The sequence below is a fragment of the Cryptomeria japonica genome, chromosome 2, assembly GCF_030272615.1.
Source record: "Cryptomeria japonica chromosome 2, Sugi_1.0, whole genome shotgun sequence".
Taxonomy (NCBI): Eukaryota; Viridiplantae; Streptophyta; class Pinopsida; order Cupressales; family Cupressaceae; genus Cryptomeria; species Cryptomeria japonica.
The window spans coordinates 633,293,411-633,313,784 of record NC_081406.1 but is presented as its reverse complement, the minus strand read 5'-3'; the positions used below and the strand labels follow the sequence as shown (position 1 = coordinate 633,313,784).

At 39.9% G+C, this 20,374-nt stretch overlaps 1 protein-coding gene across 3 annotated transcripts in view; it reads left to right on the top strand.

The window, feature by feature from the left end:
- Positions 1 to 20,374, top strand: part of LOC131046886 (kinesin-like protein KIN-7E, chloroplastic) — a 154,812-nt gene that overhangs the window by 12,930 nt on the left and 121,508 nt on the right. For 2 of the 3 annotated variants that reach the window (XM_057980698.2, XM_057980697.2), the window contains exon 3: positions 6,509 to 6,598. The exons of the other annotated variant lie outside the window; for it this stretch is intronic. In XM_057980698.2, coding sequence (XP_057836681.2) covers positions 6,509 to 6,598 — 90 coding nt within the window. The remainder of the gene's footprint in view (positions 1 to 6,508; positions 6,599 to 20,374) is intronic. 3 annotated transcript variants of the gene reach the window in all.

Below are 20,374 nucleotides of genomic sequence, written 5' to 3'. Positions count from 1 at the left end.
TCAAGGGTCAGGATTGAAAGTTATCAATCCATGTTTACAATTCTCACCAATGAAATGGTGACAATTGTCAACATAAGACTGCTTGAGAGGAGATGCAAGAAGCATTAAATGCTTGAGAAGACCTCATGGTTACCTTAGAAGGTAAGGGTTAAGGTTAGGTTAAGATTACCCATTGGATAAAGCTTTTACCCAAAGGATAAACTCTTGTGGAAGGGTTAAAGGGATAACCAAGGTTAAGGCCATCAATGCTTGATGAGACTCTTAGGTTAGATGAGGGTTGAGTTTTTAAAAAGTCTCCAACCATGTAAGAAGGTTGAGTTAACCATTAATGGTTTGGAAGACTTTGGAGGTTAAGTTGTTGAGGACATAAGGCCTTTAATGGTTATTGAAGACTTTAAGGGTTTGAGAAGTGACTTCCCTTTACTTAGGGATGTGACAATATTTAGTAGATGGATTAGGCTAATTTAGAAGTGATTAGAAGAATTTAGAAGAGGTTTTTAGAGAAGCAAGTGGGAGATGTAGGAGAATGCAAGTGGATGGAGAGTGATTTTAATTAAAATAAACAACTTTATTTCAACAAAATAGATGCAAGTGGGGGGATTTAAATAAATTAGATTTATTTATTTGAAGTGAACAATTTAATTAAATATAAATTTAATTAAACAGAGTAGAAAGGGGTTTTAATTAAATAAAGTGATTTATTTAACTAAATGATATGAAAGACCTAGGTGAATTTAATTAAATAAATTGAATAACTTATTTAATCAAATATATGAATGTGAGTGCTTTAGTTAAATTAAATTTAATTAAATAGAGGAATGAGAATAAAATGAATATTAAATATTCACTTAGGAAAGTGGTCATTTTTATACATCTACAATCATCATCAGTATCAATATGAGGAAGAGATGCATGAGGGGAGTCTAGAGAAGGAGGATTTTCCTCCACAACCACAACTTTACTTTGAGCAAATTCAGTATCATTAACTTTAGAACAATCATGAATACCATTTTCAGTAATGCATACATCTCTAGCAATTTTAAATTTGTTAGTGATAAGATTATAAACTCTATATGCTTTAGAATGTTCATCATACCCAACAAACATATGAGAAGAAGATTTATAATCTATTTTTTGCCTTTTTGTTTAGGTTTATGAACATAAGCAATTGAAACAAAAATCTTTAAATGCTTTAAATTAGGGTTCGTACTGGACCATGCCTCTTTAGGAGTTATATCCTTTAAAGCTTTGGTAGGAGTTCTATTAATGAGATAAGTAGCACAATCCATAGTTTTAGCCCAAAATTTAGAATACATATTCTTAGCATGCAACAAACATCTAGCCATTTCAACAATTGTTCTATGCTTCCTTTTTGCTATACCATTTTGTTGAGGTGTATAGGGAATAGTAAGCTCATGTTTAATCCCAAAAGATTTTAAATAACCATTGAAATAACTATTCACATATTCCTTACCGTTATCAGTTATAAGAATTTTAATCTTAAATCCAGATTGCCTTTCAACAAACTTATGAAATCCTACAAAAACATCAAGAAGTTGATCCTTTCTATGAAGAAAATATATCCAAGTTTTTGAAAAATCATCAACAAAAGTAAGTGCATACCTTGATCCTTGGATGAAGGCATTCTCGATGGATCCCAAAAGTTCATTATGAATGAGGTGAAACTTATGATTTGCTCTCTATGCTTGACCTTGTGGAAAGGGCTCCATATGTATCTTACCACTCATGCATCTCGTGCATACAATTTTAGTAGGAACAATACTAGGCAATCTTTCTACCATATTAGCTTTTTGCATCAAGGCAATATTGTTAGCATTGATATGGCCAAGTTTTTCATGCCAAACATTGAAATCAATGGTAGTAAATAAGGAATATGTTGAATGAGAAAACTCATAAAACTTGAACAGATTATCATTGTCCAATTTAGCATTAGCAATAACTTTGTTTTGCTTTGGATCAATAACATAACACATATCCTTATAGAATTAAATCTTGTAATCTTAACAAAGCTTAGCAACTGAAGGCAAATTAGTTTTCAATTCAGGAACATAGAGAACATGCAATTTACCATTAGGTACATGCATATCTCCAATTGCTTCTACCTTTACAACTATAATTATTAGCAAGTTGAAGAGGAAAGAGTCAAAAACTTCTTTATGTCGAGTATCATGTTGAGAAGCACCTGAATCAATAACTCATTCAAGAGGTTGAGAAATATTGTAACTACAAGTAAAAACACAACGAGATTGATTCCCATTATTGTTAAACTTTTTATTATTAGGTTTATTTTGTTGATTATGTTGTCATTGACTTTTTACCATTTTGCTTCTTTAAACAATTATTAGACCAATGATCATCTTTACCACAATAAGTATAATGAGGCCTCTTAGAAGAAGTATTCTTTTGATTATCATTAGTATTATTATGATAAGATTTAGAATGAGAATTAGATTTACTATTAGAATAATGATTATAATTTATTATTATCAGATTTGAAGTTATGATTATGATTTTTAGACATAAAAGCATGCTCACTACTTTTAAGAGTACCAAACTGAATCAATTTAGCTTCCTTTTGACGTAACAAATCACGAAAAATATCATGAGTAAGTTGACTATTTAAAGAAGGAATAGCTAATTGAGCATGAATATTAGTAATAAACTGCTGACTTTGTCTAGTAAGACACTTTTTAAAAATAATATGAATTAAATGTGTATTGTTAAGTTTAATTCCTAAATCATGTAATTGACTATTAAGAGAATCTAACTTTAATAAAAAATCATCCATAGTTTTGAAATCAGTATGCTTGAGGTCTTCGAGTTGATCATGCATTTTGATCTTTCTTGATTCATTCGAACTATCATAAGTAGATTTTAGAATCGCTTATGCCATAGGCTTTCGTACAATTCCCAATGAGAACCTAAAGTTCGGGAACCATTGAAATGCCAATGAGCCCAAGGGCTTCCTCATTTTGAGCCTTCCATCTGTCTTGGTCATTTTCGAGGTGTAGTTGAAGCCAGCTCTGACTTCAAATTGGTTGCAACACCCATGAGGTGCTTAAAGCGAAAAATAAATGAAATATGTGTTTTCCAAGAATGATAATTAGAGCTCTTTAACTTAATTTGAGGAATTAATGTAGACATATTTGCAAAATAAAAGCACTTAACAAGAAAAGGTTTAGTTGAGAAAAATAACTGAATAAATACCCCCCCTTTGCTTTAATAATTACAATTTGATTTTAAAAAAACTTTTATTTTAAAAGTTGAATATAACTTTAAAGTTTTAATTTAACATTATAAATAACTAAATAACATTGCATCACCTTAAATAATTTGAAATTAAAAACTTCAAAACTTAATAACAAGCTTTATTTAAAGAGTTTTGAAAACTTAAAAAATTAAAGCTTGCCAATTTAAAAAAAACAAAACTTTATAATAAAAATAAACTAAGCTTTGAAACAAACGAACAAGGATGAGATTATATAAAAAAAAACAAAAAACTAAAAAATTATAAAGTTTTAAATAAACTTAGAAACAAGAATGATACGAAAAAGTCTATAGTTTGAACTATTATTAAAACTTATGAAATGCTCACTTTGGCTGGAGCGGAGGTTTGAATGGGCAGGTCTGAAACTTTTGTTATATACAGCAGAGATTGCAGTGCTAATTATTAGCAAAGCGAAGGTGTGCAGCAAAAAAAGACTCAGAACTAGCAACACTAAGCTAAGTTTAGAAAGACGTTTGTAAGGTGGTAACAAAGATATGAGACAAAGAATAATAGTTTTGATATTTGGTGAAGCTAAGATTCGGTAGATGAAAAAAAAGAAAACGCAGGTAAAGTACAGGAAACATTGCATAGGTTAAGAAGAAATAATAACCTTTACAACAATGAATGCTAAAAACAGCAGAAATGATAGCTAAAAAACAGACAATGAAGGGTCTGAAAAAAAAAAGTTGAATATGCAACCTCAGCACAAATTTGAAATGCAATGATGAGGCACAGGTAAGAGATAGAGTTCAGCTGCTCTCTTAGCGTGAGAACAGAAGACAAAAAAAACAAATGAAAAGAGTAAATAGTAAAAGAAAACTAAGCGCTGATAGATGCTGAAGGAGCAACTAATTACTTGAAGTTATACCACTAAAATTGTAGGCGAGATATGAACTTAGATTAATATATAACAGAAAGATGACAATACAAATACAGTGAGATTAAAAATAATTTTCTTAACAAAACCTGCGAATAAATGATAAAGAATCAACCTGCAAGGAATGAGCAAGAAAATTTGGTAGAAACTTATTCTGCAACAATATTAACAATACTAATCCAGATTTGAAAACTATATTAGAACGGAGGAAGTTGATAGTTCTGAATGAAATTGCAGATATAGATTATTGAAATGGAAATAGAGAAACTAGAGAAACTAATATTATTCTTTTATTACAACCAGAAATAAAAAATAAATAAAGGAAATTGATTATAACCAATTGTAAATTAGTATTGCATGCAATAGTAAAAAATAGATTATAACTCTGCAATAATAGTAAATTTGTTAGAAAAATGGTAATAAATTTGTTAGAAAAACTTGATAATCAAGTTTTTTAAAAAAAAATTCAAACTGAAATCAAAACCTGCAAACATAAATAGTACAAAAATAATTTGATTTCTGAAACTAGACTAAGCAAATAAGCAAGATACAATCCTTCAGACAAAACAAATTTAAGATTATACTCTACTCTTCTCTCAAAGAGTGCCTCCAAGGAAGGTGAGCTCGCAAGACAAGGCAACTTTCATCAACTTCAACTTAAACAATTGTTTTAGTTCCGAGTCTCATTCACCTTTTTTGGTCGTTCTTGGACAATTGTCATAATTTCTTTGTCATAGACAGCCTCAATATCTCACCTTCAAATGTTAATACATTATAATTATTACTTAATGACTCACCTAAATAGACTTAATATGGAATGACCAGAGGACCAATTGCATGTTTTCTAATACAGAATCAATTGAAACGCTATATTAAACTCTCTTCTTCACACACTTCTTTGATGGTATTGTCCCAAGACAAGTATGCAACATAATTTACCATGCAGCGGTACAGTACACAGTCAAATTTGTTTAGAAATCAACTAATAATACAATGTACAATCCAATCAAGTTCTTGTAGGCATCAAGTGTCTACCTGGCTTGGTCAATCAATCAGCCTCAGTAGCTACCAGCAAACTAGAGTACAACAACTGGTCCAAGGTTCTTTTATCTGCCTGTGTTAGAGCATCTTTTATTATAATTTCAGCCCCTTTATCTCTGCTATTACAATATCACCAACACTATCTGTTTGATTTATTCATATTTGCACATGTTGACATCCCTGCTAGTGAAAGACTTTCTCTGTCTTTTTTATATTCTTTTTTATTATCTCAATGCTCCGTCAGTCCTTTTTCTTTCTTCAACCTCTTTCATGCCCAACTCTTTTAACCATGCTTCTGGATTTTCTCTTTTGGGTCGACAATTCTGTCTCTATCATATCTAAGCAACTCTTTTTTTGGTCAGTTCTTGTCCTCAACTGTCTGTTTCTGCTTTTTGTCATTTGAGAACTTCTAGTTTGCTATAACTTGCGGTAATTTTAAGTACTATTGACCTTCTTTGGCCATCTATGAACATTTATATAATTCTTTCAGTTTCCTTTTCTTGAAACCTTTCTTTTATGCATTAACTAAATGTGGCTTAAAACACACACTAGGGTTGTTTAGAATCTACTGCTGCATATGACTAGAAACATATAATTCGTATGTTCTTCCATCTGACTGACACTATGTTTCATACAGGTGTACAGTTTAAATTAAACTGATTGCTTGAATTTTTTCAGAATTGAACTGTCTTCATTTTTTATGTATTGAAGTTACTATTCAGGATGCTTAATTCTTGAATTGACATCAGGATTTCAAAGAATCGGAAGGAGAATCATGTGTTAGAAAGATTTGTCATGTAATATAATGTAGCAAGTTGTCTGTGTGACAGTAAGATAAGTCGGGGGATATATTCACTTCTGTTTTTTATAACCTTCATCTAAGTGTTCATTTTGTAAAATATGATCAGTTTTAAGCAACTTAGGTCAAAAAACATTTGAATTCTTTGATCAAGCTAAATAACATTGTCATCATTCTGATCAGGAACTTATGAACTAGGTTGTTATGCCTTAAATCACACCGTAGAGATCCTCTTCTTATTGGTAATCATGTCAAGTAATCTACAACCTATAGTGAACAACACATGAACTTATAGAATGTGAATAAATGTCAAAACTGTTAAGCTTTCTCAAAATGTGAATTTCACATATCCTTCTTGGGAATTGAGATTGTACCTGTTGGATCTGTGGATTAGAAGACAGCAGATAGAGTTTCTGTCATGTTTACTCTAGCTCTCTTCTTGACTGATTATTCAAATAAAATGTGCTGGACAGTTATTTAATTTGGCATTTGATGTTTTCAGATAGAGTGTTTGGGCCTGCAACTACCACACGACATGTCTATGATGTAGCTGCACAACATGTAGTTGGTGGTGCAATGGAGGGTGTAAATGGTAAGGGACAATGCATTCTCTTTTTATTGGGATCCAAGAATTGGAAATCAAATACTAAAAGCTTGTGGAAAATTTATAATGTCATGTCATAAAACTTAGCTTTCTGTCATTAAATTGTGATTGTCTTGCATATTTAGTGCATATATCTTGATCGAATTATGCATTAAAGTTTGTGAAAGTTATGTATTTTGTACACAATAACACAATTGCATTTAGTATGTGATGAGAAATTATCATAATTAATTCAAAAGAGAAAGGAAATTATATTGGTGCACATGGATTACCAAAAATGGTCAGTGAGACAAAAAAGTTAAAAGTAACAATAATAGCTATAAAAGGATAATGATTCTCCTTCTTTGTTCTGTTTTGTCACTAGTTGAGTCTCATTCTATCCTACCTGATAGATTGATGCTCCAAGTTTTGAACTGGCTCTTATAAATTGCATCCAATTTTTGATGGAGGGCATTAATAACTTGTCTTAGCTAGTGTATTCTTGATTCTTATTCCCCTTAGTGATTTTGTTTGGACTTCATCCTGCCTACAATGTGCTCTTACACATCTCAAGTTCACTTTGGCCTTTATCATTCAAGTTTTCCATTGTAGCTTGTCATCTGTTTTGTATTACAAATGATCAATCTTATAATATATTTTTTTCATAGATTAAACGCATCTTACTCAGATCCACCTCATCCCATTGCCCAATAGGGGCTTTTGCAACTTGGGTTCTCACCTCACAAAAATTAGGATGTTTGTGCCGTATAACTCTATGATGTCATTACAAAATTTAGGTTAGAGACATATTCATTTGTGCCATTGTGAAATCTGGGCATTACACTGCATAATATCATGCAAGAAGAAATGCTATTTAACATGGCAAAAAATCTAAGTTACCGGTTCTTCCCCTTTTGGCCTGGGTTCGGGTTCTGGTTCTTGCCCGGTCCTGGTTCTCCCCGGGTTCTCCTTGGGTTCCTCCTGGGTCCTTCCCAGGAGGACCCGGGTGAACCCAAGAGGACCCGTGTGAACCCAGGCCCGTGGTTTCCAAAAAACAGGGCCACGGGTTAAAAAAAACAATAAAAAAAGACTTTTTAAAATAGTTTTTTAATAATAAAACTCTAATTCGCCCTTTTATGACTTTTTAAAAAAGACTTGAAACTTGAATATTATCTTTTTTGCAAATTATGAATATGATATTAGACTTTAGTTATTAGTTTACTGATTACATTTGCGATATATGAATATTTATTGGCATTGGCAATTAATAACTATGGATTTATGATTTATGATTTATCATTTATGTATGGAAAGTCACATTGTATATTTTATTTTTGTATGGATTGTATATATTGAACATATATATAATATATGGGTATATATATATACGGACAAACCCATACCCAAGATTTTTTTTTTTTTTTGCCGAATCCGAGAATCCGTACCCGAATCTGAACCCGAACCGGTAACTTAGCAAAAAAACAATATTGACTAAGAGAAAATAGGTATAGCAAGATCTTTTTATCAGTGGTAGAGATGTTTGTTAAAAAATTATGAAATAAAATCATTAATGATTAAAGCTATAATTAATGAGGTGGATGGCAATATACTACTCCATACCAGAAAAATATTTTGGCCTAGAACTGAAAGGCTTTTGCTTGTCAGATTATGTTGTATGCTTGGGCAGACCATTATTTAATTTTTATGAATGAACGAAACATCAATGTTGGAGAAGTTTGTGGTAAAAGATGTTTCATCATTGTTCAATGTTAGCATGCTCATGTGTTTGACATGATGAAGATTTGAAGGATAGGTATTATTTGAGAAAATATTTGTTTATGGATTTTATTCATTTCAATGCTTTTCTTCCTTCTAGAATAACATTTTTATGAATGAGCATTGAGAAAATATAAGTTCATGTGTTGTTCACTATAGGATCACATTCTTGGGTTATTATATAGGAAAGCAGAAAACAATTTAAATTTGACATTTTTTGTACGTGAATCTCCTATAGTTAAATGATAAATCAAAATGTATTGACTTTTTTAGAAAATGACAAGTGCTGCTGCTACAGCCTCTAGATATTCAGGTGGAGATGGTAGTAGGCACACATTAAATATATTTGTTTCATGAATGACTGAATAGGGTACACATCCAAAAAGAAATGTACGATTTTGTTGTAATTTGTAGAAGGTTTTCTGTACTAATTTCAACTACCAGGCCAACTTGAGCAAAAAGAAATGGATAAAGTAGGAAAGCAGATGTTGGAACTTTTGGAGCATGCCCTTGCTCAATCTTCCAAATTTCCTATTAGATCTCTAAATCTTTTGAAAGCATAGCAAGATCACTGAGAATGCTTCAGCAAAGAAATGATCATTAAGTAGAACAAACCTATTCCTTGGATTGATGGCCTTTTGCATATTATGAACGGTGCCACCGACTTCTTGGAAACAAATTTAAGCTGGCAGTTTGTTGTTATTAGAAATTCATATCTCGTAGAACTTTTGATGGTTATGTTTAGCTTTTTAGTGATGATGAGGAGGTGAACATGTGTTCCAACCATGTTTTATGAAGATTATGAGTAACGTGTTCAACTTTGATCTTGGTAAGGCTGTTCCAAATAGTTATGGTTGATTTTTAATTTCAAACTAGAGTAAAAAGGGTAATTGTAAATGGCATTAATGAGCCTCAGAGGACAGAAACTATATTCAAATGATTAAAATGCTACTTCAAGGAAGTTGTATATACTTTCTACTCATTCCTAAGAAAATTAAGAGACAAACTTATAAACTTCTTGGAATTAAAAAGCTTTTAGTGAAAGTTGTTTTTATTAGTTTATAGGATTGTAGATTCCTTTCTGGCTAATATGGATTTACAAGATAATCACAATGCATCATGTAGCATAAATAAAGTAGAATATACAATTTAAAATCAATGTAATTATTATAAATCAAAATATTTGTACATATATGGGTTGTTATGCAAGATATTGGATGTGAAAAGGAAACACAATTTTGAGCCAACCTTTGTCACAAAATGGGATTAATTGAGCCCATAAATGAAATTATACTAATGTCCATAGATGACCAAAAGTCGGTCAATGGCACTAGAGGATACAACAATTAACAATTGAAAGCTCTAGTAAGAGAGAACCTTAGAAGCAAAATAATAAAAGTGCAATAGACAAGATAAAGCATTGCGCTACTAACAATAGCAATGGAGGATGAAAAAGAGCCCCAAAAGCATGTGCCTATGAATATTGGAAGTGAATGTCATTGAATATCTTTGTCTATGCCTATATCCACAAAGTAGGAGTCATTTGAGTTATCATCGATCTTTTTGAAAGATTTGATAATTCTCCTTGTGAAGCATCTAAGGTTAGAGAGTGTAATGTCCCCTTCCCAAATTGTATTTCTTTTACCTAAAGAAAACATGAATTAAAAATTAGGCTTAGGATTTGAACTTACCAAATAATAACTTGCTAAGCAAATGAATGCTTGCATGTGGATCCTGCATATAAAACATAAGAACAAATACAATACATACTCATCTTATAGTTAGGGTTAGATCAAATAATAAGACTAAAATACATAGAAGCGTGAGAGAGGGAGAGATGAAGGATTGCTTGGAGCCATTTCTACACCAAGCCCAAGAAATGTTGCCTTCTACAACCTTCTTGCTTGACCTGGCGGCTCACTGGCTCACCTATCAACTCTCCTCTTATTTATCAAGTCTTGTGGGGGAATGGGTAGGGAATGCGACTGGTTTCCTCGACTCCTCCGTGTAAGGGCCACCCAAGCTTCGATGCCACTTTGGTCATCCAAGGATGGCTTAATTACAACCCCCTCGTTACCCCTTCATCTCATCCATACCGTTCCTCTACAAGGGTGCACAAACATACGTAAACATTATCTAGAGAAACATATTTTACATATGCAATAAATGATGCACATCCTAGATATATTATACACATTCCAGCATGACTGACTATTGTGGCCATGAAGTCTAAGACAATTGTTTCTTAATAAGGCATAATTAATTCTGATATGATACAAATATAGTCCATTGCAGCCAAGAGCATTATAATACTATTGAACTTATGTTAAGCAGATATGACAGGAGCAGATGTAGATGATTATACTGAAATGGTAATAGTCTTGCAATAAAGAAATGAATTTTCAGTAACCATAGCATGTCCAGATATTTGATTCCATATGATACTAGAGTTATTCTCAAACTATTGTTATATTAACTAGCTGCTGAAACTAATATATCGATTTGCCATAGACTAAGAGTAATCAGTAATGCAAGCTATTAAGCATAGTCAGATCCTTAATATACTATAAATGTAACAGCTTTGATGTAATGAAGTGATACAGCATACCAGAGAATAGTTGTGCGAACCTACTATTCCTCTACGATTTTGCTGTCTTCTTCCAATGGCTCGCTGTGCAGGTTGAGAACAGATTCCGTACTTGTTATCTCCTTCTTACTTGGTGGTTTGATGGAAAGACAAAACACAATTACTGTTATAGCAATTGGCTCATGAATCTGTAGTTAGGATTATTGCTGTTTCTGATTGTATCTATCTTGATTGTGCAAGGTTATCCTTAATACACCGTCTCTAGTTGATGTCTTTGTGTACATGTGCTCTTACGTTGCCAATGGTGAATTGATGCCACCCTCCTTGTCTATAGTGCGGCTCCTTGAGCGCTGCCAATATAAATTATGAATGACTATCGTCCATGCCTTTGGAGGAATTAAAGACTTCTCTTAAATATGTTATGTGGAGTTGTATTGAACCAACATGTCTCTTGCCTTTCGCACCTCTTCCATGTAACTAATTATTTAGTTAACTATATTATTCTTCTCCTTAGCGCCATTACTCCATTGCTGATTATTGATTCCCAACTCGTATTAGTGTAGGTATTAATATATCTGTTGCATGTGTTTGTTTGGAATGATAGATCACTGCTTTCCTCAATTGTAAGTATCGATGCCATTCAAATGTAATGATAGGTTTGATGTTTTACCCAATCACTCTTATTAATATCGATGATTATTAATATGATTATGATTATGAATATGCCCAATTGCTGTTATTCTTGATGATTGCCGATCTTAATTAGTGTCCCATTGTATGTGCCTTATACGATATTCTTTAATGATTATCGGGGTTTCTTATCAGTAGGTCATCATTAGGGATCCCCGCTAAAAGATCACTTTACCTCCTTTTGTCGTTAGAATCTTACTTGTTTACCTCACTGGGTAAACAGGAAGAATACAGAAACTGAACAGTAATGCACAATGCAAATACAAGAGAAGTACCAGAATAAGCTTGCCATTAATGTCAAAGGATGTTCATATTATATTCTGTCGTCAATATTACATGTCCTCCAACACCCGGAGGTGGTACAATATATGACAGCCGAAGGGGTGCGACACAACCGTCGCGACTCCAACTACCTACCCGTTGGCTAACTAACTATCAATAATTAACATTACTAAACTATACACTTTTTCCCGATAACATCATCCCCCCCCAAAAAAGAAGTCGTCTCCGACGACTAACAACAAAATAGAGACAATGTAATATAGATATACAACCAAGATAAAGTCAAGGAGGGGGTTGAGGAAGCGTCCCTGAAGTTGAAGGGTGAGATGCGGGTGTCTGGGCCGCCAGGCGGGCGCGGAGCTCATAGACCTGCAGGGTGCGTGCTGCCACATCCCGCTCTGCCACCAACACCTTCTCTAAGGCCGTCTTCACCATAAGCGCAGCCTCCAGTAGCTCCTCCTCCTTGGTATCGGCGGACTCTGTCATGCGAACCAACTGAGCCTGAGCAACATCTAACTCCTGTTGGACGAGACTCCGCGCACTCTGCTCCTCCGAAAGACGGGTGGCCACCGCAACCTTCTCTGCGCGGGCTGTCTCAAGCTGTGCTACCAACTCTGATCTCTCGGCTGCCCACGAGGCTTGTTGTCTGGCCATGTCCTGCTCTAACTCAACTCGAGCAGCCTCGTGAACCGCAGACTCATGCTGCGTCTGGCGTAAGGCATAGTAGGCCTCCCTGTAAACCTGCTCAATCTCCCGGACGAGAGTCGTCACCCTACTCTCCACGACGGGCTGAGGCACACTCCAAGCCTCCAACATCGCATCCGTCTGGATAACTGGCCACCCTCGTGCCTCAAAACATGAAGTGAAAGCTACGGGACAGCCGTCTCGTATAAACTGGAGGACCTGCTCTAATTCCTCCACAACCTGCTGCAGAGCTCTTGTCTGAGCCGTGGCCACCACTCGCCGACCCCTCGTCACCATATCTGCCAAGTAAACCTCAATATCCTCCCCATCCAGCCTCGATGTAGGTACAAGAAGCCCACGTGGTAACTCAAAAGTCTCCTCAACCACACCTGCTGCATCCTGCTGGCACAATGGTGTCTCCCCCGCCCCCTCAAGTGTAGCAGTTGCCTGCTCTGGGCCAGTAGGAACACGCTCTCCAGTGACCTGTCCCTCTGCTGGTGCCTGCGTCTCCGCCGAGGAATCCTTCAGATCCACCACCTCAGTGGGAGGCTCTCGCCGAGGTGAGAGTACAGCTGCTCCTACGGGTGGCATCACTGTCATCTGGAATCTCCGGGTCAGCCAACTCCCCATAGCCGCCACCGATGGAGCTGCACTCAACACCTCTGACCCTCTCTCCCCTTCGGAAACATGTCCTGCAATGGGCTCCTCCAACAAGGAGGCAGCAACCGTCACCACTGCGTCGGATCCCACAACGTCCAGTCGCACCTGAGGCTCCGTCTCAACCATCTCCCCTGCCACGCCTCCCTGCGGTGGACCACACAACTCCGCCCTGCTGTCAGTACATGCCTTTGCGGGAGTCGGTCCTGCGGCTGGTGCACGAGCTTGCTGCGGTGATGTGGCTGAAGGTGATGCCGCCGGCTGCATGGGACCGAGTGCAATAGGCGTGCGGCTCTGCCCAAATGCCGGAATCGAAGTACTGCCCACTGAGGACCCCACAAGTGTGCCAAGTGGAAGTGTGGGTGGTGCAAACAACACTCGCTCTCCGGCGGGCTCCATCCTCCCCTCGTCTGTGGCCCGACTGCTACTGTCATCCTCATCCTCTGAATCCTCGGAATCCTCTGCACTGCTAGAAGTTTCTCGCCCACTATCCGGTTCTGCTGCGGTGGTCTCTAATATCCTTTTCCGCTTCGCGGAAGAGTGGCCAATGTCCAGGTGGCGCCAATGCATGATAGGAGGCTCACCCTCCGCCAAAGGTCCCTGTGGCCGTACCTCCAACTCAGCCTCTGGCACTGCTTCCCGCGTAGCCTCCAAGAACAGTCCAATGGCATAGTGGGGCATGTAAAAGGTGCGCTGCTCCATCATCAAGAATGCGTACATCCGCTCTGATAACAAGGTAGCCCAATCATACACGACTCCGTTCATCAACCCGTTCATCAATACGATCTGTGGTAGAGCGATGTCTGATGCCCTACCCGACCCTGTCAACCTGCTTTTGATGACGTCCATAATGCATCGCCAATGACCCTCTGCGACAAAGGACCTACGCATCCCACGACCCTTCGTGGCGTCTACGATGCTCGCCAACTCTGTTGGGGTCAAGTCTCGGGACACTCGCGTAATCCAATGTTCCTTTTCCTCCCGTGTCATCTTCTTCGCCTTCAAGTCCACTTTCTTGCCATGTATGCTTGGGATGCCAAATACTCTGGTGAAATCTGCAGGTTTGAAAGATATGGTGATATCCTTCCCAAGGTACTCAAATGTGCTCGTCCGTGAGTGGCTATCAAAGGTATCAACCATATATCGCAATGCTCCCACGTACTCGCGAATGGCGAATACAGGCATCCGGATAGCCCATTCTACCCCTGCTTTGCAAAGACTTGCCTTCACCAAATTATCATCCGGCGTGTCTTGCCACCATTTCCTACATTCCACCCCATTCAATCTCTCAAAGGTGATATTCTGTGAAGTGAAGGTGTTTTTCCCTCGTGCGGTGGACTGCTGTGGTGTCTGTTTCTTCTGCTTGGTTTCCATTGTGCCACCTGCTATTCGAACACCTGAAGGAAGAATACGTGCATTCGGCTTTCTATGGCTGCTATCCTGCAATTGTTTTTTCCAATTTCTTTTTCCCGCAGACTCCATTGACCTGCTAACCACTTCTTGATTTTCCCTTGTCGGACGGAAGGCACCTAACTACCTCCTGTCAGGTAGGCCGTACGGCTGTAATCCCCAACTACCTCTGGCTAGTAAAAAGCTCAAAAAAAAAAAAATCCTCTTGTCCACCTCCCGCACTATATATCTCCGCCTATGCTTGTGAACACCGCACGATAGCTTCTTGCTCTATCTTCTGTGTACAGTCAGAGGTAAAACTTCAAATGGTTGCATCCTGATTCGTGTTCTATCAATACAAGCAGGTCATCACTATGAAATTTGGTAGAGAGCAATCCGAACGATGAAATACACAGCAAGAACTTGTACCCAAAAATCTTTCACAATTCCAATGAAAACAGTGCAATCTGCAGGTACATCACGACCCTGGTAGAGTGCAATCTGCCTTGGCCGAATGATGAAATTCACACCATGATCCGCACATCCGGGGCGAAAGGGTTTTCGGCAAAGAAAATGCCGCTTTTTCCAGGAAAGACTGTCAAACTTTAACGGTAGTCACGGGGATGGACGGGCTAGCGACCATGCCCACAGCTTAGACCAACGGCTGTTGGAAGGTCAGGATGCTGGTCCTTTCGAGCTCGCTCTATTTTACTATTATTTAAACCCTGTGCTTCACCCGAACAATGGCTGCGTGCGGTGTTTGCTTGTTGTGCGGTGTTCTTTCTTCCTTGCTTCGTGCGGTGCGCTTTCTTTCTTCCTACTTCGTGCGGTGCGCTTTCTTTCTTCCTACTTCGTGTGCGGCTTTAATTTCGCGGCCTTCTTCCACTGCACCGTGGCTTCCTTTTTTCCCTTCGGCTGCTTTTGTTTTCCCTTCGGTGATTCCCTTACCGCGTGGTGGCGTGGTGGTGCGGGGTTCTTTTTTCCTTGGCTGCGTGTCCTGTTCTTCCCTTTGCGCGGCGTTGTAATGACAATCGCGGCCTTTTTATTTATGCGGCTTCACGGCTTCCACCTTCGGTGGCTTCCACCGCACGATGGGTTCCACCTTCGGTGGCTTCCACCGCACGGTGGGTTCCACCTTCGGTGGTGCCACCGCACGGTGGTGTCCACCGTTGGTGGTGCCACCGCACGGTGGTATCCACTACGTGGCCAGCGTACGGTGGTCTTTCCTTCGTTTTTCTTTCTTTTTTTTTTTGTTCTATTTATTCTTTTTTCTATATTTTAAATTATGTTATTCTGTTCAATTTTTTTTCAATTTTTCTTTTATATATATATATTTTTCAAATTTTCTAAATTTTTTTTTTCATTTTCTTTCATTATCTGACTGCGACTGCGCGCCTCCTGTCGGGCTGCTCCTGCTCGCCTCCAGCCTCTGGTGATACACTTTCAGTTTTGACCCGTTGACGCCCTCTGGAATTTCTTGTCCGTCAAGGGTCGAGAGCTTGACCGATCCATTCGCTGCGACCTCTCGGATCCTGTAAGGACCTAGCCACTTCACTCTGAACTTGCCGGGCTTAATCTCGTTCCGTCCGTTATACTTTAGGACTAATTGGCCCGGCGTGAACCTCGCCCGCCGAATGTGTTGGTCATGCCAATATTTCCTGCGTTGCTGGGCCACGTCTATCACCCATTGTGCCATCGTCCGTCTTTCATCCAACTTATTTAGGGCGTATAGTCTCTCTCAAAGGCTTTCCATGTCGCCTAGCCTGTTGTCAATAGCGATTTTGAGACTTGGCACCATGAATTCCACTGGCACCACAGCCTCCTGGCCGTACATCAATTGGAAAGGTGTCTGCCCGGTGGTTACTTTGTAAGTTGTTCGGTACGCCCAAAGTACCGACGGCAGACGCTCCTCCCAGTCTTCTTTTTCAACCCCACAGGACTTATAAATTACCGACACCATGATTTTGTTGGTTGCCTCAGCCTGACCGTTTGCCTTGGGATAGTACGGACTTGATAGGGAATGAAAAATTTTGAACTCGGTTGTCAGTAGTCGAATAATATGATTTACAAAGTGCCCCCCTCTATCACTTGTCAATTGAATAGGTATTCCGTACCGGGTGATAATCTGTTCATAAATGAATTTCGCCGTACTGACGGCGGAGTTGTCTGCCAAAGCCCTCGCTTCGACCCATTTGGTCAAATATTCTGTCGCCACGACAATGTATCTACATCGTCGGGCGCGACTCGGTTTCAATGGACCAACGAAGTCTAACTCCTATCTTTCGAACAACTCTTGAGCATGCGACGGGTTAAGTGGCATGAAATCTCTCTTTAACGGTCGCCCAGCACGCTGACATGTATCACAACTTGTCACCCATTCTCTGGCGTCATTATGCAGTGTTGGCCACCACAAGCCAGCTAGTAGGACCTTCCTTGCTGTCGTATCCGGTCCCATGTGTCCTCCAGCGGCCCCTTCATGGGCTTCTCTCAATACTCCTGGGATTTCCTCTTCCAAGACACATCGTCGTAGGATCTGGTCAGGTCCCATTTTGTAGAGAAGGCCATTTATAAGTTGGAATGTTCAGCTTCTTAATACAAGTTTCTGTCTTTCGCCTGCTGACATTTCCTTAGGAAATTTTGACGTTGATAGGTATTCACCCACACTCGTGTACCAGGGAGGAAGGATGGCAATGCGGAAAAGATGGGCGTCCGGAAAATCCTCGCTAACGCCTTCGGCCGGTTCTCCAGACTTGATCCGTGATAGCTGGTCGGCTATGACATGGCTCCTGCCAGGTCTGACAATGATGTTGAACGTAAATTCTTGTAACAGCAACAGCCATCGACTAATCCGCCCCTGGATGATTGGCTTGTTCACCAAATACATCAACGCCTGGTGATCCACATAAAATGTGAATGGTGTCGCCAATAGGTAATGTCGGAATTTTTGGACGGAGTATACCATGCCGAGGGCTTCTCTCTCCGTCGTGCTGTAGTTCCTCTCCGCGTTTGACAAGAGTCGACTTGCAAAATATACTGGGTGGTCCAACCCGTGGCTGCCATCCTGTGCCAGGGTGGCCCCTATGGCGAAGTTGGATGCGTCGACATGTACATGGAACTCCTTGTCCCAGTCTGGGTATGTCAAGATTGGCGCACCCACCAACCGTGACTTTAACTCTTGAAAAGCCTCTTCTTGGGCCGTCCCCCAGACGTACGGCTCCCCCCTTCGTGTCAGCCTATCAAGTGGGTATGATACTTGGGCAAAGTTCTTAATAAACCGCCTATAATACCCGATGTGTCCAAGAAATGACTTGACGCCAGTGACATCGTCGGGCGCCTCCATCTCCACAATGACCCGTACTTTGTCAGGGTCCGTCTTCAGTCCAGCCTTGCAGACGATGTGCCCTAGTAACTTGCCCTGAGGCACCATGAATCTGCATTTCTTGGGATTTAGGGCGAGGCGGGCTCGTCGGCATCTCTCCATGCATTCGCCAAGTGCGGCCAGATGTGCCTCCTCCGTGCTGTAAATGGACCAATCATCCAAGAATGCTTTGAAGTTTCCTACGGACATTTTATCGAAAATATGGAGGATTATCCGTTGAAAGGTAGCTGGCGCGTTGCACAACCTGAATGGCATCCGGTTGTATGCATAGACGCCATCTTCTACGACAAAGGTGGTCTTCAATTTGTCCTCCTCTGCAATGGAAATTTGATTATATCTGGAAAATCCATCCATAAATGAATAGATTTCATGACCCGCGACTTCCTCGAGGATGGTGTCTGTGAATGGTATGGGAAATGGGTCTTTAATTGTGACAACATTCAAACACCTGAAGTCTACACAGATTCTTATCTGATCGGCCTCCTTTTTCAAGGATATCACAATGGGTGATACCCATTCACTCGTCTGGACCTTGAAGATAATCCCTGCTTCAAGCATGCGGTCAATTTCGTTATTTACCCTGGCCGCATAATTTTTGTTCATCCTGTATGGCCGCTTCCGTACGGGCACGGCTCCGGGAACCAGAGGGATCCGATGTACACAAAGTTCTTGTGGTACCCCCTTGAGGTCCTTATACGTCCAAGCGAACACATCTTTGTATTCTGTGAAGATTTTGAACGCCGCCGTCTTCAAGACCGGATTCCAGTCGTCGCCGACCAGAATATTTTTCTGTTCTGAAGTTTCTCCAAGGTTTGTAACTTGAAGTGCGGGTTCTTCGTATCTTATGGGCTTACTTTTGTCAAACTGGTGCGTTGGTGCATCATCCATAGGGACATCCCCTTCCTTGTATTGTCCGTATTTTGGCGGAAACTCGTTCATGTCAGGTCCTTCAATCCCCAACATATTGCACCCGTACAATAATTCATAGTCTTCCATTTGCCAATGGAAGAGCCCTTTCAAAGAATCCGTCTCATCCTTAGAACAGGCTTGAATTCCTAAGATGCCTTCGTCATCTGGTTCCCTGCCATCTTTTCCTTCGTCGATATCGTTGTCTCCGTCGGACTCTGACTTTGACGCCAACTCTTCACTGACCAGTTGAGTTTTGAGGTCAATGGTATACCTTCTACCAGCCTTTTCCATGGACAACGTGTTCTTCTTCCAATTGTGGTTTGCTTTGGCCGCCACCAACCAGCCTCTGCCGAGGATGGCATCATACCCCTTCTTCTTCAATGGGATGACCACAAAATTCAAGACGAACGGCTGTGTTCCGATCGTCACTGGTTGCGCCATGAGTGTGCCAAGCGGCTTGATGCCGTGTTGGTTTGCTCCCAATAAATTAAAGGTGGACGGCCAAAGAGTAGGTTTACCCAATTTTTTCCATGTTTCCTCTGGCAAGACATTTACTCCTGACCCGCCGTCGACAATTGTGTCGGTCAGGATGGTGCCCAATATACCCATTTCCACCACTGCTGGGTGTCTACCATTATTGATCGTAAGGGTTAATGGGTCTGCCGCTGTCTCGCCAAGGTTGTCCTTGCCATGTATTGGTTGGCCTACTGGGGTTATCATTGCGGATTGCAACAATGTCGCTCGCAAGTGCGGCATACTTTCCAGGAGGTCCTTCATTTTGACGGGTATCTCGACCTGTAACAGTTGGTTTATAATGTTTGTTTCTCCTTCAGAGCGAGAAGTACCCGCAAGCCCCTGTGCATCCTTGCTCGTTGACATCTCCTTCTCCAATTCCGCTCGTGCCTCCAGTGCCTTTCGTTTTTCCGTGCGGGGATCTGGATAAGTGGCTGCTTTCGTCTTGGACCTTGTTATGGCGAGTACATCCTCCGTTTCTACATTCAACAGGTTCACGCCAGATTTGGGACAATTGCCATCATCATGGTCCCTCGGACCGCACCACTTGCAAAGTTTTTGTGGTGCTTCCTCCACTGTACAGTCTTTGGTGAAATGCCCCCAGTGATTGCAAGCTCGGCATTGTATCATCGGCCGCCCTTTAGCGTCGTATTGGATTCGGCTTCTATTATTCGTATTGTTATTATTACCTCTTCCTCGCCTGTTGTTTCGATAGCCGCCAGACGAGGCGTTGTTGCTCGCAGCCTGGGACATGCCGGCTGACGCAGATGGTTCTGTAAAGAGAACCTGTTGGTTACGGGTCCTCATATTGTACGGACACTCCTTGGTAAGGTGTCCGGCAATCTGGCAAATATCGCAAAATGCTTTTTTCGGACAAGACCCCTTGGTGTGTCCGTCGGTACGGCAGTCCGTGCACCAT